Genomic DNA, 24,639 nt, shown 5'->3' with positions numbered 1-24,639 from the left:
ACACCTTTGAAAGTGAGTTTTAAAGAGTCTGGGAATAAAGCTAAGGATATTGCTGGGTTATACTCTTCTCCCAAAGTTCCATCCTAATCTCCAGGGTGGATGCACAGGTTCCCATTCCTATCAGCAATGGATGAGGACTAAAGGGCTGCTGCCTGCCCGGCATTCTCTGCAACGCATGCTGTCAAGGACTCATGTTGCCCAAACTGGCCTCAAATCTGCTCAGTAGCTAAGGCTGATGTCGAATTTCTGACCCCTCTGACTCCTACATGCTGAGGTTACAAGAATTACCACTCTGCCTGATTTGTTTTCTGTTTGTTTTGTTTTTTGTTTTGTTTTTAGAAAAGCAAATGAGGGCTGGAGAGATGGCTCAGAGGTTAAGAGCATTGCCTGCTCTTCCAAAGGTTCTGAGTTCAATTCCCAGCAACCATATGGTGGCTCACAACCATCTGTAATGGGATCTGGTGCCCTCTTCTGGCCTGCAGACATACATGGAAGGAATGCTGTATACATAATAAATAAATAAATAAATATTTAAAAAAAAAAAAAAAAAAGAAAAAGAAAAGCAAATGAGCTGGTAGGGACTGAACCCAGGGCTTCAAACATGCAAGCACTCTAGTCAACTGAGATTTACCCCTATTTCCTTTAAAAACATTTTTTTACACTTTTTGTGTATGTTTAAATGGTTTTCTCAAACTTTCACCATGTGGATTCTGAAAACCCACTGAACCATTTCTCCAGTTCTTCAGCATAAAAACTATATTGAGTTTGGGGGGGGAGGGGCGTCAAGAGGGGCAGGTTGTTACATACACTAGTTCTGGCATTCAGGAGGCAAACCAATACACATCTCTATGAGTTTGAGACCATTCCGGGCCAGCGAAGGCTACATATGAAACATTGTTTGAAAAACAAACTAAACTAGTAGTAGTGACGCACGCCCTTCATCCCAGCACTCGGGAGGCAGAGGCAGGTGGATCTCTGTGTGAGACCAGCCTGGTCTACAAGAGCTAGTTCCAGGACAGGCTCCAAAGCTACAGAGAAACCCTGTCTGAAACAACAACACACACACACACCCAAACAACCAAACAAAAATCTAAATTGAGGAAATAACTGGATTTCTTGCTATCTGGGACACTGCCAGCCACAGTTTGTGAAAAACCACCTTTATCATGTTGAGGTATGTTCCTTCTACTACAGGTTTCCACAGGGCTTTTATCGGGAGGGATGCTGAAGATCTTTTCTGAATTAACATGATCATGTGACTTGTCCTTGTGTCTATATGTCTATGTATGTGTTATGTGTTCTGTTACTGTTGCTGATCTGCATGTGCTGAACTAACCTTATATCCCTGCAATGAAACCAATTTGGCCGTAGTTTGTGATCTGTGTTTTTTAACCTCCACTTCTAAGTATGTGGAGGCCCTCTGCATCTGTGGTCATCAGACACTGCTTTCTAGTTGTCTTTTTTCATTGTATCGTTATGTGGTTTTGGTATCAAGATAATGCTGGCTTTGTAGAATCAGCTTGGTAGTGTATATATCCTTACTTTGTTACTGGAGAGATGGCTTGCTGGTTATGAACACTGGCTGCTCTTGCAGACGACCCAAGTTCAATTCCTAGCACCTACATGACAGCTCACAACTATCTGTAACTCCAGTTCCAGGGCACCCGACACCCTCACACAGACATACACCAGTGCACATAAAATAAAGTCTTTTTTTTTTTCAAGACAGGGTTTCTCTGATTAACAGAGTCCTGGCTTTGTAGAACAGAGTGGCCTCGAAATCATAATCTGCCTGTCTCTGTCTCCTGATCCTGAGTGTTAGGATTGAAAGTGTGTGCCACTATGACTGGCTTCCAAAAAATAAAATCTTAAAAAAATGCTGGAGAGATGGCTCAGCAGTTAAGAGCACTGGCTGCTCTTCCAGAAGTCCTCTCTCCATGCTGTGACTATCATTGGCTAATAAAGGAACTGCTCTGGGCCTATAGCAGAGCTGGGGGGAGGGGGCATGACTAAACGGAATGCTAGGAAAAAGGAGGCAGAGTCAGGGAGAAGCCATGTAACCCTGCGGGAGCCAGATATAACTTCACATGGTAAGCCACAGCCAGGTGGCAAGACACAGATTAATGGAGATGGGTTAAATTAAGATGTAAGAATTAGCCAATAAGAAGCTAGAGCTAATAGGTCAAGCCGTTGTTTTAAATAATACAGTTTCTGTGTGATTATTTCAGGCCTGAGCAGCCGGGAAACAACTAGCAGCCTCTCCCCAACATATGTCAGTGTACCACGTGCATGCCTGCTGCCCTCAGCCTTATAAGAGGGCACTGAATACCCTGGAACTGGAGGGACACTTGTGAGCTGCCATATGGATGCTTGAAATGGAACTGTAAGAGCAGCCAGCGCTTAAACAGCTAAGCCATCTTCTCTGGCTCCTCATCCTGTTTCCACTTCTCAAACGCTAGAATTTCAAGTGTGTACCACCATACCCAGTATATGCAGTGCTTGAGACTTGTCATTGTAGAAAAACATGCTAACAACTGAGCTACAATATCCAGACTAGTGGGATGTTAAAAGCACCCACTGTTGTTCCATCAGAACCCACCTGACTTGTGCTAGCTAGATGATGTCCTTATGAAATCAGGAGCCCCAACATTTGGCACATATATAAACTGGTACATCTTGTTTCTTGAAGCAGCGTTTTTCTTTGTAGCCTTTGCTATTCTGGAAATTGCTGACCTCAAACTCACAGATCTGTCTGCCTCTGCCTCCCAAGTACTGAGATTAAAGACGTGGTCTGGCTTATTACATCTTGCTTAATTATTCCCTTTATTAATTTGGAATAACCTCTTCAGTCTTCTCATTAGCTTAGCAGACTGGTTCCCATCCTTTGCATCTGTCTGTGTCTAACAGTGAGGCAGACACATACTGATTTTTTGGACACACGTTGTTGTTAGTTTTTCAGCCCTGTCTGTCTGTCTCATAGGTAAGCTGAAGCCTATTATTTTACTATATTTAACTCTATTATTTTACCAAGTCTTGTAATTTTGTCGGTTGTTTTTTTGGTTGGTTGAATTATGTTTTGGGTTCTACATTCTCCTCTATAAGTATTAGTGGTCTGCTTATTTACTGTGTGGGACATGCCAAACTCCTTCCTAGTCCTCTTGTGAAATTTATCCTGGTTCTATACTCTCCTGGTTGATGCTTTCTTCCCTCTGTATAGTCTTTTTTTTTTTTTTTGGTTTTTCGAGACAGGGTTTCTCTGCAGCTTTAGAGCCTGTCCTGGAGCTCTAGCTCTTGTAGACCAGGCTGGTCTTGAACTCACAGAGATCCGCCTGCCTCTGCCTCCCAAGTGCTGGGATTAAAGGCGTGCGCCACCACCGCCCGGCCCTCTGTATAGTCTTCCTTCAACTATCTTCTTCAGTACATAGAAATCATGAATTTAAGGCAGTTTAACTGTATTTCAGTCCATTTTAAAATATAGCTTTGATGAACATTGTAATCTTTTTTATATAAATTTTTTACTTATTTATTATGTACAGTGTTCTGTAATGTGTGTCTGCAGGCCAGAAGAAGGCACCAGATCTCATTACAGATGGTTGTGAGCCACCATGCTGTTTGCTGCCCAGCTCTGTTTGTTGTTTTTTTTTTTTTTTTTTTTTTTAAATTATGGTTTATTTAACTTTATTTTATGTGCATTGGTGTGAAGGTGTCAGATCCCCTGGAACTGGATTTTCAGACAGTTGTGAGCTGCCATGTGGGTGCTAGGAATTGAACCTGGGTCCTTGGGAAGAGCAGTCAGTGCTCTTAACCGCTGAACCATCTCTCCAGCCCCTGTTTGTTGTTTTTTGAGACAGAGTTTCTCTGTGTAGCTTTGGAGCCTGTCCTGGCACTGTCTCTGTAGACCAAGCTGGCCTCAAACTCACACAGATTCTCCTGCCTCTGCCTTCCAAGTGCTGGTATTAAAGGCATGAGCTATCACTGCCCAGCTATTTATTTGGTTTTTCAAGAGAGGGTTTCTCTATGTAACAGCCCTGGTTGTCCTGGAACTTCCTCTGTAGGCCTGTTTCACCTCAAACTCAGAGATCCGCCTGCCTCTGCCTCCCAAGTACTGGGATTAAAGGTATGCGCCACTGCTATCTGGTCTAGAATATCCTTATAGCGTGGCAAGCTGGCAGAGATAATAACCTACGTTGAGTCTCACAAAAACACCAGTAGACAGTTTTACCTGCAGCCCAAAGAAGCCCTGCCCACTAGTGCAACTCACATCATCACGAGTCCGCCGCAGCTGGCCAAGTTCTGTCTTGGTCCTGCTTAGCTGGGTCTCAAGGTCCAGGATTTTGCTCTGGGCTGCACGTTCCTTGGAGAGTGCCTGCTCCTTGGTTTGCTCCACCTGCACACAAGGTAGAGGAAAGGGCGCCTGACCCTACAGAGAAGGCTAGCCACTCCCGTTAGCCAGTGACAGCCCACTGGCACATCAGTAGGCAACACCTTCCCTGAGGCCTTGGAGCGGAAGCTACCTAGTGGGAAGCTCTTACTATCCACCTTTGCCTGCCCTTTTCTAGCATCCCTAAAACGTGATTGTGCCTTCCTGAGTCTCAAGAGGGCAGAGAGTGAATGAGCAGTTATAGAAAGGGCTGGTCCTCATCCTCACAGCACACTCAGGGGGAAGATACTACTATGCCATTCTTCAGATGGGAAAGTAGGCTGAGGAAGTTTAGGACACAGACCTGCCGCCTGGCATCTTCAATGGCACTCTCCAGCTGCCTTGCCAAGGACCCACACTCCCTCGTTTTCTCCTCCAGCCGCAGCTGAGCCTGGTGGATTGCCTCCTCTCTCTTGGCAATCACCTGTAGGAACTCGACATTCTGGGCGCTGGTTGCCTCCAACTTCCTAGGTGAGAGCATTCCATTAGACCATGCAAAGACCTGTCTGCCTTAATCCACTGCCAGAGGGCTGCTGCCTCCCCTGAGCTGGGGATCTTGTCACTTGAAGAATCTCCGTGAATCTCCAAGGAGCCACAAGAAGAAACAAAGTATTTTCAGATCAGCAAGGTGGCTGCTGGGCTGTGCAACTGCCAAAAGGTGATCCCAGAACAGTGCGGAGAGGAGAGGGGAGACTGAGCGTGCTGACGCCGTGCATACCGTCACACAGAGAACAGCAACCTGCAGCTCACAGAAGGGCTGCCATTGTCCGTCCTTTCTAGGAAGAAGGGAGCAGAGCCCGAGGGAAGCACAGCCGGCAGGTCTGTTACCAAGACTCAGACCAGTAACAAGGCCTCAGCGGAGCCACACAGCCCCTGATGTGACAGGCACAGGGCAGCTGGGGCTCCTGCACTTTACACAGGGTCTTCCCTGCTCTTCCAGAACACCTTCCCCTTTAATGAACACTGCAAGTCCTGTTGAACCTAGCTACATTTTGTTGGCCAGCTTGGCAGAGCAGAGGTGGAACTCAGGAGGCCACCTGTTCCAGCCCCACTGCAGGCTGAACTGGCAATTAAGACCTTAAGACCTTAGTTCTTAGCCCTCTCTGGTGTTTGCTTTTTTTTTTTCTCTTGAGACAGGGTCTTATTACATAACCCGGTATACCCTCTAGGTGGCAGCAATCCTCCTGCCTCAGCCTCGCGAGTACTGGGATTAGTGGTATGCCACCATACCAGGCTCCCAGTCTTCTGCTTACAGGTACTAACGTGGTTCTGGAGGAAACTTCCCAGCATAAGGAGCAGCTTTCGTAGGCACCAACTGTGTGCATCTGGGCAAGTGACCACCTCTGCCTGAGCTTGGCTTCCTCCTAGTTAATATTTGGGTAGTTCACAACTATGATCCCAGTACACAGTACAAGAGGAATGAGTTGCAAGTCACAGATTAAGACTCTGTCTCAAAGAGTCAAAATACAGGGCTGGCAAAATACGATTCAGTGGGTAAAGGTGCTTACTGCCAAGCCTCATGACCTGAATTCAATCCTCAAGACCAACAACATGGTGGAAGAAAGAGAACTGATGCCCAAAAGTTGTCCTCTGACAGTCACACCCACACAGCTGCCCATGCTGGGCACAAATAAGTATTAATAAATAAAAGTAGGTTTTAAAAAGATAGGGCTGGAGAGATGGCTCGGTGGTTTAAGAGCACGCACTGCACTTGCAGAGCAGAACCCAGCTCCCTGCAGCTACATCAGGCAGTACACAACTACCTCTAACTCCAGCTGCAAGGGACCTCACTCATCCTCTGGCCTCTGTGGGCACCTGCACTCACGTACACATACTCCCAGACAGCCACAAATACACAGAATTAAAATAGTAGTACCAGCTGACAAACATCTACAACTAGCATATCATGACCATTTCTAAGCAAGTGACATGCTAGACCCCTTTATGAGGACCCTCTCACTGATAACTGGCGGGACTCTTATCAGCTGGTAGATTACACCTACAATGATCCTTCCTCAGATGAGGAAAACAGGTTCAGAAGAGTTAAATGATCCAACCAAGTTCACAAGGAAGGTAAGTGTCTGAGCTGGACCTAAGGTTAGGGCTTCTGATGCCAAATGGTGTGAGCCTCCCCATAACTGCAGAACAGAAGGGAGCACCAGTTCTTATTACTGGTGGTTGTGAGCCACCATGTAGTTGCTAGAAATTGAACTCAGAACCTCTGGAAGAGCAGTCAGTGCTTCTAACCTCTGAGCCATCTCTCCAGCCCCTGATAACTGCTTGTAAGAGTCTGTTAGAAGAGTCAGATCAGAGAGGTTGTAGGAAGGCTCCTTAGCAGCACACTGGTGTTCTGGCTGCTCCATTCAAGGCAGGCCCTGCTGGTCTGCTTCGCCTCAGTGTACCTTTGAGACAATAGTGTCTACCCATAGACTGGCCTCCATCATACAGCCACACAGCACCCCTCCAGGCTGACGCCCCTTCCTCGCGCCCACAAGGCTTACCACTGAAATGGAAGCAGCTCTTCCTTTGAGTTCTGCCTAGCACCTTCCAGGGCCTTGAGTCCCTCCAATACTTTGGCACACTAAGCACAAAGCAGCTAAGCGGCAGAAAGTCTCAAGTCCTAGGAAGAGGACAGACATGGGACCAAGTGCCTCTAACCTCTCCAGTTCATCCACCTTCAGACTCAGTTGTTTATTTTCCTTCTGGGAAGCCTGATGTTTCTCTCTCGCCATCTCCAGCTTGTCCCCCTGGTGTTCGATCTAAAATGACAGGAACGTAGACTGGTTTACGAGGGAATTTCCCATAAGAGCAAGTAATGAAGGAATTCTCCCTTCTCCCTGTGATGGCATCCACACACAGGAAAGAGGAATGTTGCCCTCAGCACGTGTCCCATCTTCAACAACCAACCTGAAAGAGAAAAGAGCAGGGGCAGGGCAGATCCACCCTACCTCCCACACCAGAACACGGGTTAGATGCTGAAGAGCCACAGCTGAACTGGTCCCAAGGTCAGGGTCCAGGGTCCTGATGAGGAGCCAGGTGGAACTGGAGGACACATGAGGTGTGACCAGTGGCTCACTGGACAACCAACCACCGAGCTTTCCCAATTATGTCGTTGGCACCACTGACTTTATCTCCCTCAATGGGGCAATGCAGCCAAGCAATAGGGCAGCTTTGATTCATTCAGGCCAGCAAGCGTGAGAAGTTACCCCTAGTGCTGCTTTAGTGCTCCTCAGCTCCAGGAGCTCAAGAGAACTTGAGATCATTCGGCAGTCTTGAGACACTGTGTTCAAATTTGTGGATGCTAAGTATCCCTGTGACATAGGGGACTCACTTGTCCCCTCTAGGTGTCAAGATGTCATTGGAGAAGTAACCAGTACACAACATCAGGTTTCTGGATGAAATGACAGCCTGCTGGAGTGGGGCAGGTGCTCAGAACAGCAGCAGCTTCCCTTTATGACTGCCCAAGGAAACACTTCAGGGGGATAGGGCACAGAGGTGTGTGACCACAGTCCCAGCATTCTCAGAGGTAGAGGCGAGACTAGGAGTTTAAGGCCACCCTTGCCACACAGTAAATTCAGTCTGGGCTATGAGACTCTATCTCAAAAAAACAAAACAAAACAAAGGCCGGGCCATGGTGGTGCACACCTTTAATCCCAGCACTTGGGAGGCAGAGGCAGGCGGATCTCTGTGAGTTCGAGGCCAGCCTGGTCTACAAGAGCTATTTCCAGGTCAGGCTCCAAAGCTACAGAGAAACCCTGTTTTGAAACAAACAAACAAACAAACAAACAAAACAAAACAAAAAAGACTTGAAAAGGAAAGATTAGAGACCCGCCCAAGTCAGACAAAAAAAAAAAAAAATGAGAGGTATATGATGTCTTGGACAAACGCAGTCGGGAGGCATGGTTCCAGTAACTGAGAGACAGATTGCTTCTGAACAAAGGGGCTGCTTGCTTCTGTCTCTCAGAACAGAATCCCAGGTAGTAGATCTGTGGAAAACAAGGAAAGGCAGTTAAAGCTTGAGAAAGATGGAACAACGGACAAGCAATGGCCAGGTATCTGCTAGGTCTCCTTTCTGTGGCTGTGGGTTGGAGGACAGCGGCAGGATATGCAGGGCAGAGGTAGGCAGAGCACGGAGCCCCAGGCGAGTCCTATAGCTACAATCACTCTGTGCAACACGAAGCATTTGGCACACCAGACTTTTATTTCACAGCACTGATGATAGCTCACTTCTTTCAGAAATCGGCAGCCAAGGAAAAGGAAGTGGTCCTCCCTTGGGGGTCGTGCAGCTCATCTCGGTAAGCGGGACCCTGCTCGGGCCAGTTCGTGGGATCCCTTCTGCCAGTCCCTTACCCGGCTGCGCAGGTCTGAAATGATGGCTGTGAGGTCGATATTCTTCCTCTCGTAGCCTTGCAGCTGGTCTTGGCACTCAGCCAACTTGGCCTCTGTGATCTTGAGAATGTCAGGCAGCTGTTGCAAGTCAGCCAGCTGCGACTGGAACTGCCGGCGGGCCTAAAGCAAGAAAAGCACCACGGTTGGCATGATCCTAACTGAGAATAAGATGGCCTTCCTCTAGAATGCAGCAGGGCTGCCCCAGTCCCCAAAGGTCTCACAAAACCCACAGGTAGCAGCTGGCCTGCTCTCCAACAGGCCATGCTGGTTGATCTTTGCAGGCCACACTTGGGCCTGCCTTGCCCTTGAGATGGCCATTCATTTAGTCAGCAAGCGTCAGTGGCAACACCAGGGTTCAGCACCATCCCAAGGGTTCTGCAGTCACTTTCTTTGAATAATAAAGAAGGCACAGCTGGGACCACAGAAGGACACTAAGGATAGCTCAAACTTAGCTAAAACCTGGAAAAGCAGGCTGGACTAATTCCAAATCCCCTAGGAAGGCAGCTGTGATGATACAAAGACCAGGGGAACAGGAAATATCTGGTCCTGCTCCATCCTTGAGCTTTAACAAGACTGAGGACCAGAGACAGGCAGGAGCTGCTCAAGAAACTAGTGGCTGAGCCTGACAAGACTGTCTCCAAGGTTATCTTTAAGGCAATCACTGTGCACCAGTCAGCCAACAGCTCCAGAAGAAAGAGATCCTTCCAGAGGCAAGAGGCACATTTAAAGATCCTACAAAAAGTGCTCGCTTCGACAGCACATATACTAAAACTGGAACGATACAGAGAAGATTAGCATGGCCCCTGCCCAAGGATGACACGCAAATTCATGAAGCGTTCCATATTTTTAGTGGATTCTAGCCATAAATAAAGGACATTGAGTCAAAAAAAAAAAAAAAAAAAAAAGATCCTACAAAAACAAAGGTTCCAAGCGAGCCGCACGGTGGCTCATCGTGTATGGCGCTCGCGAGTGAGTGAGCGTGCGTGTGTCTGCGAGTTCGAATCCCATGTGTCTGTGTGCTGCTTGTGTGAACTGTGTGTCCCACGGCTTCTTGTGGGGAAAAAAAAAAAACAAAGGTTCCAAACGGAATAAAACAGGAAACAGGTATCCCAATACTTGGCCATTGAATGAATCTGAGTCCACCTAGATGCTCCAAGCAGGATGGGCTTTGTTTCCCTGAGAAAAAGAGAAAGGAGGAAGAAAAAAAACACAAGGGAAAAAATAGAAACAGAAAGCATAGTATAGACAAAGGCCAGAGGGGACAATAAATAGAGAAAAAGAGAATGCATACATAGTGTGGGTGGGAAGCAGCTAGGAAATCAGTTACTCTGTGACTGAGCTCAGGCAGGGTCAAGGGCACAGAGGGTGCCACTGGATCAGACACTTGTACAGGCAGTGAAGAGAGCAAGGAAGGGGGACAGTACCGCCTCAATTTCTTTGTTCATCTCATCTTTAAGGATCTTGTTCTCTTTGTCACAGCGCTCTAGCTGGGCAGCCACTTCATCAGCTTCCAATCTGGTCTTCATCACCTAGGGAACAAAACCACAATGGGTGCTCTTGGGCAGAACACCCCCTCCCACCTTGCCCCACAGAGACCTAGCGGTGAGCTGCGAAGCAGGGGGCCAGGCTACCCAAGGTTCTACCTGGCTCTTATAGTTGTCGATCATCCCCTCGTAGTTCTTCACCGATGCCTTCAGCTGCTGGACCTCCAGATGAGCCTGGTTGAGCTTGTCCTCCATAGGGGCAAAGCTAGCCTAAAGGAGGGAAGACTTGTGAGCAACCAGAAGACATGTCCAAGATCTGAGTCCTTATCCTCAGTCTACTTCTAGAAACCAGCAAAGAACATGCCCCTGTACAGAAGCTCTCATCAGCTAGTGTCTGAGTAAGACTCCTACTGTGACCCCTCCATTGCAGAGCTGATGATAAATGGTGGTTATCTAAAAGCAATATACAAACTCTAAAGGAAACGGGTGGTCCGGCCAAGTAATAATGTACTTGCCTGGCATGCTAGAAAGAAAATGAATATAAAACTCATGGATTGCATGCCCAAGGCTCAAGATTTGGCAAAATAGTTATTGTTCTATAACTTTTTCATGAATAAAATTATTTGCAAGATCCTTTTTTGCAATACAGATAAAGAGGAGGCAGGAGCGAGCATGAGAGTGAATAAACATAAGCAGATAAGTGGTGGAGGATCCTATTAATCCCAGCTCACAGTGGGCTGAGGTGGGACCGCTGCCAAATTTGAGGTTAGATAAGGTCTAACAATACACTATCCAAAAAAAAAAAAAAAAAAAAAAAAAAAAAAATAGGAGGAGCAGGGTGGAAATGGGGAAAAAGGAAGGGTTAATACTATGACCTAAAGAGGAAAGAGCTAGAGCACAGCCTGGTGGTGCAGTGCTGGCCTAGCATGTGTACAGCCCTGTGCTCTGTGCTCTGTCCTCAGCATCACAGATTTAAGAGGAAGAAAGGAAGAAGCAGAAGGAAGCTCCAGAGCATCAGCTGGGTGCCATCAGGACAAGCGCGCACACTGTGACAGAAACCTGTCTGGTGCTGACAAGGAACCCTGGACCTTAGCGCATGTCAACTGCTTGCTCTATCACTGAGCAACACCTCCACAGCTTCTGTGACATTTGAAACATTTCCTATGCACATATCCGACTGTCTAAGAGGATATACTTCCACAGACAACACTTTCAGTGGCTACAGTGCATATTTTACATAGATACACCATGCTGTAATTAATCCCCAAGTGTTGAATTTGGAGGTTACTAATTATTTGAAACAGGATTTCTGTGTATCCTAAGTTGGCCTGAAACTCACTCTACATAGTGTTCAACTCTCTCTACATAGTCTTCACCACTCCTGGCCCCTTGAAAGTTATTTTCAGGGTGTCTAACAATTAAGTAAAGCAAAGACATTGTACCACCAGAGCAGTAAAAATATAAAGGACTGATAATACCAAGTGTTGCCAAGGGAACACAGAGCAACTGTTGCCATAGACAAGTCACTGGTGGAAACAATGTATACAACAATTAGGCCAGTTGTTAACATCTGCTAAGGCTGAACACCAGCAGATGACCTCTGCAATTCTACTTCAAGGAGTATAACCAACTACATGCACCCAAAAGATGTCCACTACCAGTAAAAGAGACAAACACTCCCAGCACCCACCCACAGCCACGAGGAGTAAATTATACACACTGTGCTAAGTGAAAGCCACACATCAGCACCCAGGCTGTCCACAGCAGGCAGATGGGTTTGTGATGACACAGGCAGCAGCTGCCTTTACAAGGATGCTCAGAACTTTCATAGTGATTGAAAAGCTATTCATGTTACAAAAGTTAAGGATCTGTATACTTTTCCATGCCATCTTTGTCTTGCCTAACAAAAATTAAAATCAGAGGGAAAACTTCTCTGGAGTGTCAGCTCTGCTCAGGAGGCTGTGGTCTGTCTGAATCAGGAGCCTACTTGAAGTTTGAGTTGATGTGTTTGAGATAGGTCTCACTCTGTAGGCCAGGTTTCCTCAAATTATTAAACTTACAGTGAGCCTTCTGCCTCAGTTTCCTCAATGCTAAAGATTACAGGTGTGTACCTCCACATCCAGTATTTACAGACCTACAAAGAGCTGGGTCTACAGAATTAGTCTCAATTTCAATTTCAAATCCCAACTCCAAATTGTTCCTTGGGCAAAACCCTGTGTGACTCTCTTTAAGCCTTTCTTTTTCTTTTTCTTTTTTTTTTTTTCTGGTTATTCGAGACAGGGTTTCTCTGTGTAGCCCTGACTGTCCTGGAATTCACACTGTAGACCAGGCTAGCCTCAAACTCATAGAGATCTACTTGCCTCTGCCTCCTGAGGGCTGGGATTAAAGGTGTGCGCCACCACCGTTTGGCTAAGCCTTGCTTTCTTTTTTCTCTTTGGCAGGTTAGAGATCAAACCTAGAATCCCGGGATTGCTAGACTAGAACTCTACAAATAAGCTACAGTGTCCTTATTTCCAACTTCCTTATTGACCAAAAATAGTCAACATACAATTGGAAGGCTAAAATGAAAATGTGTGAGGTACCTAGCAGACCCCTAGAGAGCCATGGTTAGGGCCAAAGTTAATTCTGTAATGCAAATGTATCTAAATGCATCATATAAGCATTTCACGTGAGTTAGCACATTCTCAGCAGGACTCGTCTCCCCACTGAGGCCAGCCTGCTCTTGGCCTCCTAGCTCCCAGTATGCATCCAGACCTTGAGCCTCTCGTTCTCTAGCTTGAATGCAGAATACTCAGCGGTCTGCCGGTGCAGTCTCTCCACCAGGCTGTCCCGGTCTTCCCGCATCTTCTCCTCCAAGCTTTGTTGTTGGTTTACAAGATCTGTCACCCGGCTGGAAGATCAGCAGATAGAATCAGTTCCCAAACCTTCATGGTGATGGAGCTCATCCCTACCACAGACCATTTCCACCTCATGGCACGCTGCCTCTCTGCTCCCCAGGCTCCTCACCAAGAAGCAGCTTTCCCGTTCCAGGGTCCTACCTCCACATAATAGCCTTTCAAAACGGTTCCCATACCACCTCCTCTGGAAGCTACCATTTAGCGGGATGACTGTGTGTCCATTCTGACCACCTCGCATGGCTGAGCTTTCAGCTTTCAGCATCACTAGACAGCTCTCTCCCCATCCTTCCTTCGTGTTAGGACTGACTCCTTTGAGACCTTTCCCTCAAGTTCCAGGTTGGGGGTTGGTAAGGACTACCCAGGTAGGCCTCGTCTCCAGGCACCTGGCACCTGTGCCTTTGTCCCCACAGCACTGTTCCTATGTGTGTACACATGGCTATCATAGGTAAGAATTGGAATGACTATGTGAGAGAGGCTGAGGAGCCAACTGGAAGCTGGCTTCCTGCACACTCTCCCTTTGCTGCTGCTCAGCAGGGCTGTCAGTGGAATTTACAGACTGTGGCCTCAATGGTGAGTTCCAAGGTACAGGTCTCACTCACCTCAACCTCACACCATCACACAATCTTTGCACTATCTGTGCTCTCGGGGTTTTGTTTTTTAAGTTTTACTTACTTACTTACGTATTTATTTATTTATTTATTTATTATGTATACAACATTCTGCCTGCATATATGCCCACACGCCAGAAGAGGGCACCAGATCTCACTTCAGATTGTTGTGAATTGAACCCTGGTCCTCTGGAAGAGCAGCCATAGCTCTTAACCGCTGAGCATCTCTCCAGCCCTGTTGTTGTTTTTCAAGACAGGGTTTCTCTTTGGTAACAGCCCTAGCTATCTATCCTGGAACTCGCTCTGTAGATCAGGATGGCCTTGCGTTTAGAGATTCACCTGTCTCTGCCTCCTGAGGATTAAAGGTGTGCGCCACTGTCCCACCACCTGCCCTGCGTTGCTCTCATTTGGGGTTTTTCAGCTCAGGGGATGCAAACCAGGGCTTCTCACACACGAGGCAAATGCTCCACCAAGCTCACCCCACTGTGTTCTCAGTGCTGTTCAACTAGAGACTGCCATTTAGCAAATGATGAGTGAGTACTGACTGGGCCCAAGCCAGTACACAGCATCTCACCTGGCAGCCCACTTCAACTCCCCTCCTCAGAACATACTTCTTTAATCCCTCATCTGTACCATGTTTCCTTCTTTATACCTTCATCTCTCTTCTCCCACCAGACTGGGAATTCCCTGAGAATAGCACCTGACACACGGCCGGCTCTCAGCCTGTTTTTGCTGAAATGAGCCAAACACAACACACTTTCCAAGGAAAGCTTTCCTCAGATGGCAGGATGCTAACTCCCTGTGACCTCTATCTCCCTGGCCAAAGGAGCCCGTGCATCTTGTATCCCCAGGACCTCCAGTGGAACTCAAGACAGGTAATACATTTGTGTTACAGCCAGCACACAGGCAGGCACGTGGGAACTGCCAGCACACAGGCCGGTGTGCAGGAGCTGCTCCACATGTACTTTTACAATGGAGGAACTGACAACTATGGCGGGAACAAATGGGGGTCACTTATCTTCCCCCAGTGGCAATGAGGTAGGTCAAAGTCAGTCACACACACCTGCAGGCTATGCTGCCTCTCTCTCCCTGTCACACCTCTGACGGGCTGGCAGGCGGCACTGGCAGACAATGGAGAATGCACAGGGACTAGCTGTGCAATCCCTCAAGAAAAGCAAGACAACTGTGTGCTCGTGTCCTGCTGCAGAGACTAGGGCCAGGCTGGGCCTCTGTGATGGGTATCTTATCCCCTTGAGGATGTTTACAGTTCAGGTGATGGAGACCTGAGCCTCTCACGTGCTAGACAAGTGGAGTAGTAGCCTGGGGCTAGAGCCAGAGTCTGGCACAGGAATTCCCACATCTCAGCCCAGTTTATAAGTCCAAGTCATAGAGACCACAGCAGTCTCATGACATTGAGACCTCAGTGCACCATGCTCCTTCCACCTGCTCAAGTCCCTCAGTTCCCCTCTTCACACAAAGACATACTCGTTCAAAACGATAATTTCCAACTCGAGGTCTCCTTTGTCTTTCACAACCTGGTTGTAGCGGCTCCTCCATGACTCCAGAGTAGATAAAGCTTCAGCAACATAAAGGTCCTGGGGACACAGGACAGCAGGAATGTCAGCCTCATCTCAACACCCAGGCTGAAGACAGGTAGGGTGGGCTAACTTAGATAGACCCAGCCTCCCTCTACCGCCTCTCTCAAGATGAGAGGATACTAAAAACAGTACAGAAAGCCAAACTGAGCTCCCAGGTTCCCAGCAAGCATCACATTGCATCCTGTGGGCAGATCCTGAGTCATCCTTCCCTCGAGATGGATGTGCTGGACAGTTCTGGTCCTCCAATCATCTCCATTTCCCCAGCCACACCCCGCTCACTCATGCCAACAACAGATGCTGGGGGCGGGGGGCAGGACTGGCACCTTGTCGGCAAGCTGCACGTGTAACTGCTCAGCATACTCTTCACTCTTCTCGGCTCGCTCCTTCTGGGCTCGGATGGCCTTCTTCAGGGTCTCTTTGTCACGGTCTCCCTTTTGCTTCAGTTCCTTTAGCTGCTCCATGATGGCCTCCACTTCCGCCTTGTGCTGGTTCCCACTCCGCTCCAAGTTCTGGGAGGAGACAGGAAGGAAGAGGTGGAAAAGACAGCAAGGGGGTATGACAGCAGAGAAGAGAGAAGGGGAGATGTAAGAACTCAGACCTACTGGGACAGACACCAGAGCCGTGGCCCCTCTGGGTCCCTTTGGCCATGGAGAGCATTTAGAATCGTTAAGATACCCAAGTGACTCAGCAGAGCAGCCACCCTGGGAGCCTGGAAAGCATTTGAGACTAATGCCTTCCCTCATGTAGTCACGAGAAATCTAAGCGTGACAACCTCTCCCTGCCCCATCTGGGAGCCAGCAAGCACCTTGATCTGCATGCACAGGCGACTGTTCTCAGCCTCTTTGCACCGAAGCTGTGCCTGTAGATGCCCACGCATGGACTCCATGGACTTGGAGAGCTCAGATGCGGTCTTTGCTTGAGCCTTGGGAGACAGAGAAAGTAATGAAGCCAGCTCTAGCATAGCACCGTGCAGCGCGGCTCCTCACAGTGCAGGGGCTGGACTGTACCTTCTCACATTGTATCTCCTGGAGGAGCTCTTCCACCTCCTTGTCCTTGTCTTGCAGCAGTAACAGCAGACGCTGGGAAAAAACAGAGTCACATGCCTCTGAATTGGGCACAGGGGCCTGACCTCTCAACACAGAGAGCCACTTACAATTGTCAGAGACCCAGGCAGGAGCACCTAACCTATAGTAATTAGTAATTTTTTTTTTTTTTGGTTTGGTTTTTGGAGACAGGGTTTCTCTGTATAGTTTTGGAGCCTGTCCTGGAACTAGCTCTTGTAGACCAGGCTGGCTTTAAACTCACAGCGATCTGCCTGCCTCTGCCTCCCAAGTGCTAGGATTAATGTGCGCGCCACCACCGCTGGGCCTATTTTTTTTTTTAATGTTTTTCGGTTTTAAAAATGGCGATGTCGCTCTTTCTCTTCCGGTCGCAGGCGCTTCGGGAGCCGCCGGTTACTGTCCAGCCATGGCCAAGTCCAAGAACCACACCACACACAACCAGTCCCGGAAATGGCACAGAAATGGCATCAAGAAACCCCGGTCACAAAGATACGAATCTCTCAAGGGGGTCGACCCCAAGTTCCTGAGGAACATGCGTTTTGCCAAGAAGCACAACAAGAAAGGCCTGAAGAAGATGCAGGCAAATAACGCAAAGGCCGCGAGTGCACGTGCGGAGGCCATCAAGGCCCTGGTGAAGCCCCAGGTGGTGAAGCCCAAGGTGCCAAAGGGCCCCAGCCGCAAACTCACCCGTCTCGCTTTCATCGCTCACCCCAAGCTTGGGAAGCGGATTAGAAGCTACATGGCCAGGGGGCGTAGGCTCCAAAAAACAAAGCCCAAGGTTCAAGCCAAGGCAGAGGCCTCAGCTGCAGCTCAGGCTCCCAAAGGTGCCCAGGCCCCTGTGAAGGCCCCATAAGAAAGGTCTCAGTCTGCCAGTGTGAAGAGATGGACTGGTGTGGATATCTACACAGTGTCTGCAGATGGTCAGGACCTTGTGCTGTTTTTACAAATAAACTTGAGGCAAGTTCAAAAAAAAAAAAAAAAAAAATGGCGATGTCAACTAGGAAATATAGAAAAGCACAAAGCTAGCCGGGCGGCGGTAGCGCACGCCTTTAATCCCAGCACTCGGGAGGAGAGGCAGGCGGATCTCTGTGAGTTCGAGACCAGCCTGGTCTACAAGAGCTAGTTCCAGGACAGGCTCCAAAGCTACAGAGAAACCCTGTCTCGAAAAAACCAAAAAAAAAAAAAAAAAAAAAAAAACACAAAGCTCAAAGAATCCCTGACACTTCTGTTCATCAATAACCACTCAACATTCAAAATGAGTCTTAAATGCATTTTGTTCTGTACCCCAAAATCTCACATTTATCACAATTTGACTGAATCCTTCACATCTTTTGGAACAGCTGGTGATGTTCCAGCATCTTGACCACCTTAGCTGAGCCTGATCAGCCCCCTAAGCTGTGAGTGGGGGAAAAGCAATGTGAGTATCCCTCAACTTCTACTCCTTCTCCAAATCTGTATTTGTCTTTCTCCTCTTTCTCTTTCCTCACCTTGCAAGAGATGGTTCATGAAGAAACACACTCCAAGAATGTGAGGACAGGTGAGCTGGGAGAGGCACATAGATTGGCATCCTCCACAGTGATCACTGGTCAAGCAGCAAGGCCTTTCCCTCCCTGCCTTCCTCTCATAGAGACATAGAAAGCCATTCAATACCAGAGGCTCCCACCGTCTTGGGAGAAGAAGCCTAGTGAACTTGAAGTTCCCAGGTCATTTGCCCACAAGACTCCTGTGCTTGTTTCTTGCACTCATGAACTAACATCTTGCACAGCTTCAAGTTTCATGGAACACGAAGCCTTGGGAGAGAATTCTAAAATAGGGGCTATGAAGTAAAAAGGTGTGTACTTTTTTTCTCCTTAGAGACAGGGTCTCTATTTTGTGGCCTTGGCTGTCCTGGAATGCACTCTGTAGACTAGGTGGCCTCAAACTCACAGAAATCCGCCTGCCTCTGCCTCCAGAGTACTGGGAATAAAGGCTTGCGCCACCACACCTGGTAGTATGTACTTTTTGACTGCTGGAAATCCAAAGAATAAATCCAGGTTTAACAGGGCCAGAGGACTAATGATCCCTCATCTCACTTTGTGCCTTGAGCCCTCCAGTGATCAGCTAGCTAGGTAAAGCAGAGAAGGCAACAAAGCGGGTATCAACCCATTTTAAAGATCACAAAATGCTACCCAGACAAATGGCAGACATGGGGTTCCAGTCCCACCCTCTGTTCAGCGGCTCCGTTCTGGGACACCCAGCCCTCTAGCACCTAACCCATTGGAGTGGCCAAGGGTGTGGTTACCGCTTTCTCTGAGTCCGCCTCTGCCAGACGTTTCAGTAATGCTCCTTGTTGCTCCATTAGTCTCTCGGAATCCTTCAGCGTGGTTAAAAAGAAAACCCAAGATTTAAATAAGCACAGAGTCTATATCTCACTATTTTCCTTTCCCCAAACAATGTCTAGCCACATATATACCAAAATATACCAATACAGTGTCATTATAAAGTCATAAATATTAATAAAAGTTCAATACACCAGGCAGTGGTGGCGCATATCTTTAATTCCAGCACTCAGGAGGCAGAGTCAAGAGGATCTCTGTGAATTCAAAGGCCAACCTAATCTACAGAGCTAGTTCCACGACAGCCAGGGCTACACAGAGAAACTTACCACTGTTTAGCTCATTTTAGTGTTTTTTTAAAAATTATATATTCTTTTCATCATATATATATATATATATATATATATATATATATATATATATATATATGTGTGTTTTGCCTGTGTGTATCTGTGCAGAATAAGTATATGGTGCCCACGAAGGTCAAAAGAGGGTATCAGATTCCTTGGAACTAGACTTACAGGTGTTTGTGAGCCACCAATGTTGATGCTGAAAATTTAATTCAGAAGTCCTGGAAGATCAGCTAAGGCTCTTAACTATTGAGCCATCTCTCCACCTACAATGTAAGACTGTTAACCTGTAGACTTTCAAAGCCTTTTCCTAACCCTCATTTTTTTGGCATATGCATGGTTGTATACATGTCATCTCCTACCTGGACTCAGGCTAGTTGGTCTTTAAGCTACCAAGATTTTCCTATCCCTACCTCTGTCTCCCCAGCGGATTATAGACACCAGTTCTACCCAGTTCTCATGCCCTCACAGTTAGACAGCAAGCATTTTTACCCTCTGAGCTGTTTCTCTGGTCCACTTTGTCTGTAATCGTCCATTACATTAGCTCCTCCTACAGTTTGGGCAACTGGGCTGCTCTTGGGTTTGTACTTGCAAACAATGAGGCAATGGACATGGCGAGGCATAGAGAGTGGTCTCTTGGAATGACACAGGAAGAGGGACACACTAACTCACGTGGTCACTACAGGAGCTGATGCTTGCTTCACCCCTCTTTCCAGTCCCAGACAGTCACAGTCTTAGCCATGGTCTTAGTGCTATTTTAATTTACGCTTTCCTAATTATCAGGGAGACTCAGCCTCTTTTTGGTTGTTTTGCTTTTCAAGACAGGGTTTCTCTGTGTAGCCCTGGCTGTCCTAGAACTTGCTGTGTAGACCAGACTGGCCTTGAACTCAGATATTTAGCTGCTTCTGCTTCATAAGTGCTCTGTCTCATAGAGGTTGGGATTAAAGGTAGCACCAGTACAGCCCCACTAAGATTCAGCATCTTAAACATCGACAGTCATTTGGAATTCCTCTGATGACTACCTGCTTCTCCTTGCCCATTTTCTCACTCACTGCAGCTCTATGACTGCCCCATCTGCTTCTTGACAGGCAAAGCATCCCTTGAAGGAGGCTCACACTCTTGTTCCCTCTGATTTCCCAGGTACCCTGATGCCATTTTCTAAGGACCTAGGAACTGACAAGCAATAGCACTGAGCACCTGGGAGGCTCATGTAGGGGGAATGGAACATTCAAGGGCAGCCTGTGACTCAAAAGGACAGGAAGGAAAGGCCTGCAGCTGCTACGCTCAGGCTCCTGCCACCATCTACACCCCCAAAACATTCCATTTGTGTCTGAGGTGACATTTTCTCACTTTATAGCTTAGGGTGGGGCTGGGACAAGCAGAGGACCTGAGGCCACACAGCTACAAAGGGCAGGGCTAGGCCCTGAAGTGGACTCAGACTACAAAGCCAGAGCAGTGGTCCAAACACTGAGCACATCCCCCAAGGTAGGCACTGAGCCAGCATACAAGCTGTGAGTGGGAAATTAAGTGGCTGAGTATTCTCATCCAATAAGAGACAGACTCCAGGATGATAGAGGTTAAGTCATAAATGGAGAAAAGCATGGTGTGCCGCCCTGGAATCCTAAAGGCAAGCACTGAATTGGAAGCCAGGGATGAGAGAGATGATTCAAAGGCTAAGAGTCCTCTGCTCTCCCAGAGGACCTGAATCCAGCTCCCATGTGGCAGCTCACAACTGCCTGTCAATCCAATTCTAGGGGATCTTAGGCTTCTGACCATTGACCTTCTATACATACACCCACATACACTCATTTGCACTCACATACATACCCCCCAACACACATAGACACAGACAGAGACACAGACCACACACACACACACACACACACACACACACACACATACACACACAATTTAAAACAGTAAATTTTAAAAAAATAAAAAGATTGAAGGTAAGAGGCTGGAGAGATGGCCTGGCAATTAAGAACACTTGTTGCTCTTACTGAGAACCTGAGTTCGGTTCTAAACTGTCCTTAACTCCAGGTCTAGGCAATCTGATGCCTTTCTTCTGGCCTTTGCAGATACCTGGCATGTATGTATATACATACACGCAGACAAGACACTAATACACATAAAAAATATTTTTTTAAGTATTTTGTGAGACAGGATTTCTCTGTGTTGCCCTGACTGTCAGGCTGGCCTCAAACTCACAGAGATTCACCAGCCTCTGCCTCCTAAGTGCTGGGATTAAATGAGTGCACCATCACTGCCTGGCAAAATAAATTTGTTTAAAACAAGAAAACTGAAGGCTAGCCTAGGTTACACAGAGAGCTAAGACCCATCTCAAAGCAAAAGCAGAACCAAGGGCTTGGCTTGTCACCCCAGCATTTAAGACAGAAACACAAAATTCAGGAATTTAAGGTTATACTTCAGCTACCCATGAAACCCTGCCTCAAATCCAAAACCAAATCAAAGCTGAGGGTAATGGCACCCACTTGTAACCAGGAGTTCAAAGCTAGCCTAGGTCTACACTGTGAAATCCAGGCCAGCAAGGGCTACTGTGTCAACACCTGCATCAAAAAAGCAAAAAACAAAAAACAAAAACAAAAACCAAACTTTCCCTGCTCCCCAAAAGAGAAAAGACAAAATAGTCATAGCAAAGCTTTCAAAAGTGCCACACTCCTCCAGGAAAACCACAGCAGCTGCAATATGCCAGGCATGTCACATGCCAGGAAGGATGCCTGGCCCCCCCATCCATAAATCCTCCCATCTCTGCACAATCCCAAGGGGTGAATGCTCTACGCACTTCTCAGAAGAAAAACTAAGGTATGAATTACCTGCCTGAGATCACCAAGTCAGAAATTAAGCAAGTATAACTAGTTTAGAGAAGAATTTGGCTATAACTAGAAGCATTTAGAAACATATTCTAGACTTTTTATTTATTTTTATTTATTTTTTTGAGACAAATTCTCAAAAATCTGGGAAATCACTGTGCAGCCCAGGTTGGACACAAGCTTGGCAATCTTCTTGCCTCTGCCTATCAGTCCTGTGCTACCACGCCCGTTCAGAATCTTTCGAGAACAACAGGATGATAGATATCAACAATGTCAGAAATAGAGTGACAATCCAAGTGTCCCTCAACAGAAGGATTCATTACAATGAGAACATAGCAATGAAATCCGCAGTAGACTGAAGAAGAAGAGTGACGTCATGAAAGTGTTAGCTGGACACGGTGGCTGACACCTGCTCTGCCAGCACTTGAGAGGCTAAAGCACAATTCTTCCAGGTCTGGGGTCAAAGATGAGTTCTAGGCAAGCCTGAGCTATAAACAGGATGAGACCTTTGCTTCAACACAGTGAACAGACACACATACACGCAAAACACCCATATACATAAAAGAAAACAAAAGTAAAAACAATATTAAATGAAATAAGGCACAGATAGACAAACAAAGGCAACATCACCTCATTCATATGCAGACCCTGCAAGAGTCAAATACAAGGCAGAGAACGGTAGTGATCAGATAGAGGAGGTTCAACTGTAAGATACTGAGCAAGGGCAGTTCCAGGGCTGGAGAAATGGCTCAACACTTAAGAGTGCATACTGCTCTTCCATAGGACCTGAGTTCAGTTCCCACCATCTACATGGCAGCTCACTGTCATGCCTGTAACTCCATCTCTAAGGGAGTCGATGTCCTGTTCTAGCGCGCGCACACACACACACACATACTGTAAATCTTTAAAAACAATTTCAGCTACAAAATAAGTTCAAAAGACCCACCATGCAACATGATGATTCTGGTTAATGACATAAAAAATTGTTGAAAGAGCCAGCAGTGGAGGTGCACACCTTTAATCCCAGCACTCAGGAAGCAGAGGCAATGCAGAGGGAGGGCGATCACTATGAGTTCAAGGCCAGCCTGGTCTACAAAAGAGTTCCAGGAGCATCAGAGCCAGGTGTGGGGGCTCTCAATCTTTCCCACCAACAGGTGGGCACAGGAGAGGTGGACTGCAGCTAGAGATTAGCGTGAGCTATATGAGACCCTTCTGAGAATAAAATTAAAAAGGCTGAACGATAGTTCCACAGGTGAAGGTGCTTACTATGACCACGTAAGCCTGATGACCCAAGTTTGGCTCCTGGAACCCATATAAAGGTAGAAGAACCAACTCTACAAAATTGTCCTCTTATCTTCATGTTGCTGTGGTATGTGTATGTAGCCACGCACACACGAAATACTATGGATTAAATCTAGAGGCCTCCCAGCTTCTTTTCCCTCCTATTTTGTTCTCAGCCACCACCCTCCCCCATCTCTCTCTTTTTCTTTCTTCTTTCTTTCTTTCTTTCTTTCTTTCTTTCTTTTTTTCTTTTTTCATGACAGGGTTTCTCTGTATAACAGTCCTGGCTGTACTATAACTAGCTCTTGTAGACCAGGCTGGCCTTGAACCCACAGAGATCTGCTTGTCTCTGCCTCCAAGTGCTGGGATTAAAGGCATGTGCCACCACCACCCGGCTTATTTTTTTTGTTTTTTTGTAAAAGAGTTTCTCTGTGTAACTCTGGCTGTACTTGAACTCAGAGATCCACCAGCCTCTCTGCCTCCCAAGTGCTGGGATTAATGGTATGTGCCACCACCACCCGGCTTCTCTGCCTTTTTAAAATGTTTATTTGCAACACCGTCTCACGATGTAGCCCAAGAGACACCATGCAATTTTTGGAGCCTAGCCAGTCCTCATTTTTCCACCATACATGTAATGCAGTCTGAGGCAGGTGTAGGGCTCCACCTTTAACGCCAGCATTTTGAAAGCTGAGGCTACAAGACTGTGAGCTTGTGATTCAAGGGAGAAAGAGGAGGAAGGCAAGAGGACAAAGAAAAGAGGAGAACAGGAAAATCAGGCCCAGGACTTCCTGCCCAATCTCCCAGAACTGGCCTCTGACTGCTGAGGTTTCTGCTGCTGGGCTTGGCTTCAACACAGCTCTGAACACCTACATCAGTGACTTCCCGACTCTCTCTCCCTGGTCCACTCAGGCCTGGCCTCACAGAGTTGTTTAGAGACAACAAAGCAGGATTCCAAGACGGGGCAGGGCAAAGAGAGAGGTGCACTGCAGCCACGCCAGGTCAGACACTCACCTCTTTGCAGTGCTGTTCCCTCAGCAGATCTCGGAGGGTGCGGTTGGTCTCCTCAAAGGTGCTCAGCTTCTGCAGGAGAAGTTCCTTCTGCCTCGTCAAGGTGTTGATGTCGGTGCAAGTCATCTGTTTCTCCTGGAGGAGAAGCTGTGTTATACGGGGCGCAGGGGGGACAGGCCCATGCACAAGTTACACAGCAGGGGGGACAGGTCCAAGCAGCATTAGGAAGGGAAGGTGCCAGGAAGCCAGACAAGAGGAGCTGAGCCATGGAGGGGTGGGGGTGTAAGGGCAGGTAGGTTTCCTGAAGTGGGCCTGGGGAGGAGGAGAGGTGGAGAAAGGGATGGGAGTGCTCAGTGTATGGTCAGGGCAGGGCAGGCTTCCTGCAGGAGGAAAGGCA

General features: G+C 47.4%; 2 protein-coding genes and 1 non-coding gene across 6 annotated transcripts in view; 2 read left to right on the top strand and 1 right to left on the bottom strand.

Moving 5' to 3' along the window:
- Odf2 (outer dense fiber of sperm tails 2) overlaps nt 1-24,639 on the bottom strand; it is a 39,633-nt gene that overhangs the window by 1,625 nt on the left and 13,369 nt on the right. For 3 of the 4 annotated variants that reach the window (XM_038336705.2, XM_038336708.2, XM_038336706.2), the window contains 13 exons: nt 24,246-24,377; nt 18,739-18,810; nt 16,404-16,475; nt 16,202-16,318; nt 15,720-15,905; nt 15,284-15,393; nt 13,048-13,183; nt 10,453-10,563; nt 10,234-10,338; nt 8,771-8,929; nt 7,079-7,179; nt 4,725-4,887; nt 4,262-4,387 (listed from right to left, as the gene is read on the bottom strand). In XM_038336705.2, coding sequence (XP_038192633.1) covers nt 4,262-4,387; nt 4,725-4,887; nt 7,079-7,179; nt 8,771-8,929; nt 10,234-10,338; nt 10,453-10,563; nt 13,048-13,183; nt 15,284-15,393; nt 15,720-15,905; nt 16,202-16,318; nt 16,404-16,475; nt 18,739-18,810; nt 24,246-24,377 — 1,590 coding nt within the window. Of the gene's footprint in view, nt 1-4,261; nt 4,388-4,724; nt 4,888-7,078; nt 7,180-8,602; nt 8,930-10,233; nt 10,339-10,452; nt 10,564-13,047; nt 13,184-15,283; nt 15,394-15,719; nt 15,906-16,201; nt 16,319-16,403; nt 16,476-18,738; nt 18,811-24,245; nt 24,378-24,639 lie in introns of those variants that run through there. The other variant, XM_038336710.1, reaches the window with a different exon arrangement.
- Nucleotides 9,551-9,657, top strand: LOC119820186. The gene has a single exon (XR_005286438.1). It is a non-coding gene; the product is annotated as a U6 spliceosomal RNA (small nuclear RNA).
- Nucleotides 16,823-17,442, top strand: LOC119818877 (60S ribosomal protein L29). The gene has a single exon (XM_038336711.1). It carries the CDS (start codon nt 16,864-16,866, stop codon nt 17,308-17,310), a length of 447 nt encoding a protein of 148 aa, XP_038192639.1. The 5' UTR covers nt 16,823-16,863; the 3' UTR covers nt 17,311-17,442.

The sequence above is a fragment of the Arvicola amphibius genome, chromosome 7 (assembly GCF_903992535.2).
Source record: "Arvicola amphibius chromosome 7, mArvAmp1.2, whole genome shotgun sequence".
NCBI lineage: Eukaryota > Metazoa > Chordata > Mammalia > Rodentia > Cricetidae > Arvicola > Arvicola amphibius.
The sequence above is the reverse complement of the archived record's forward strand: the minus strand, read 5'-3'. Positions and strand labels throughout refer to the sequence as shown.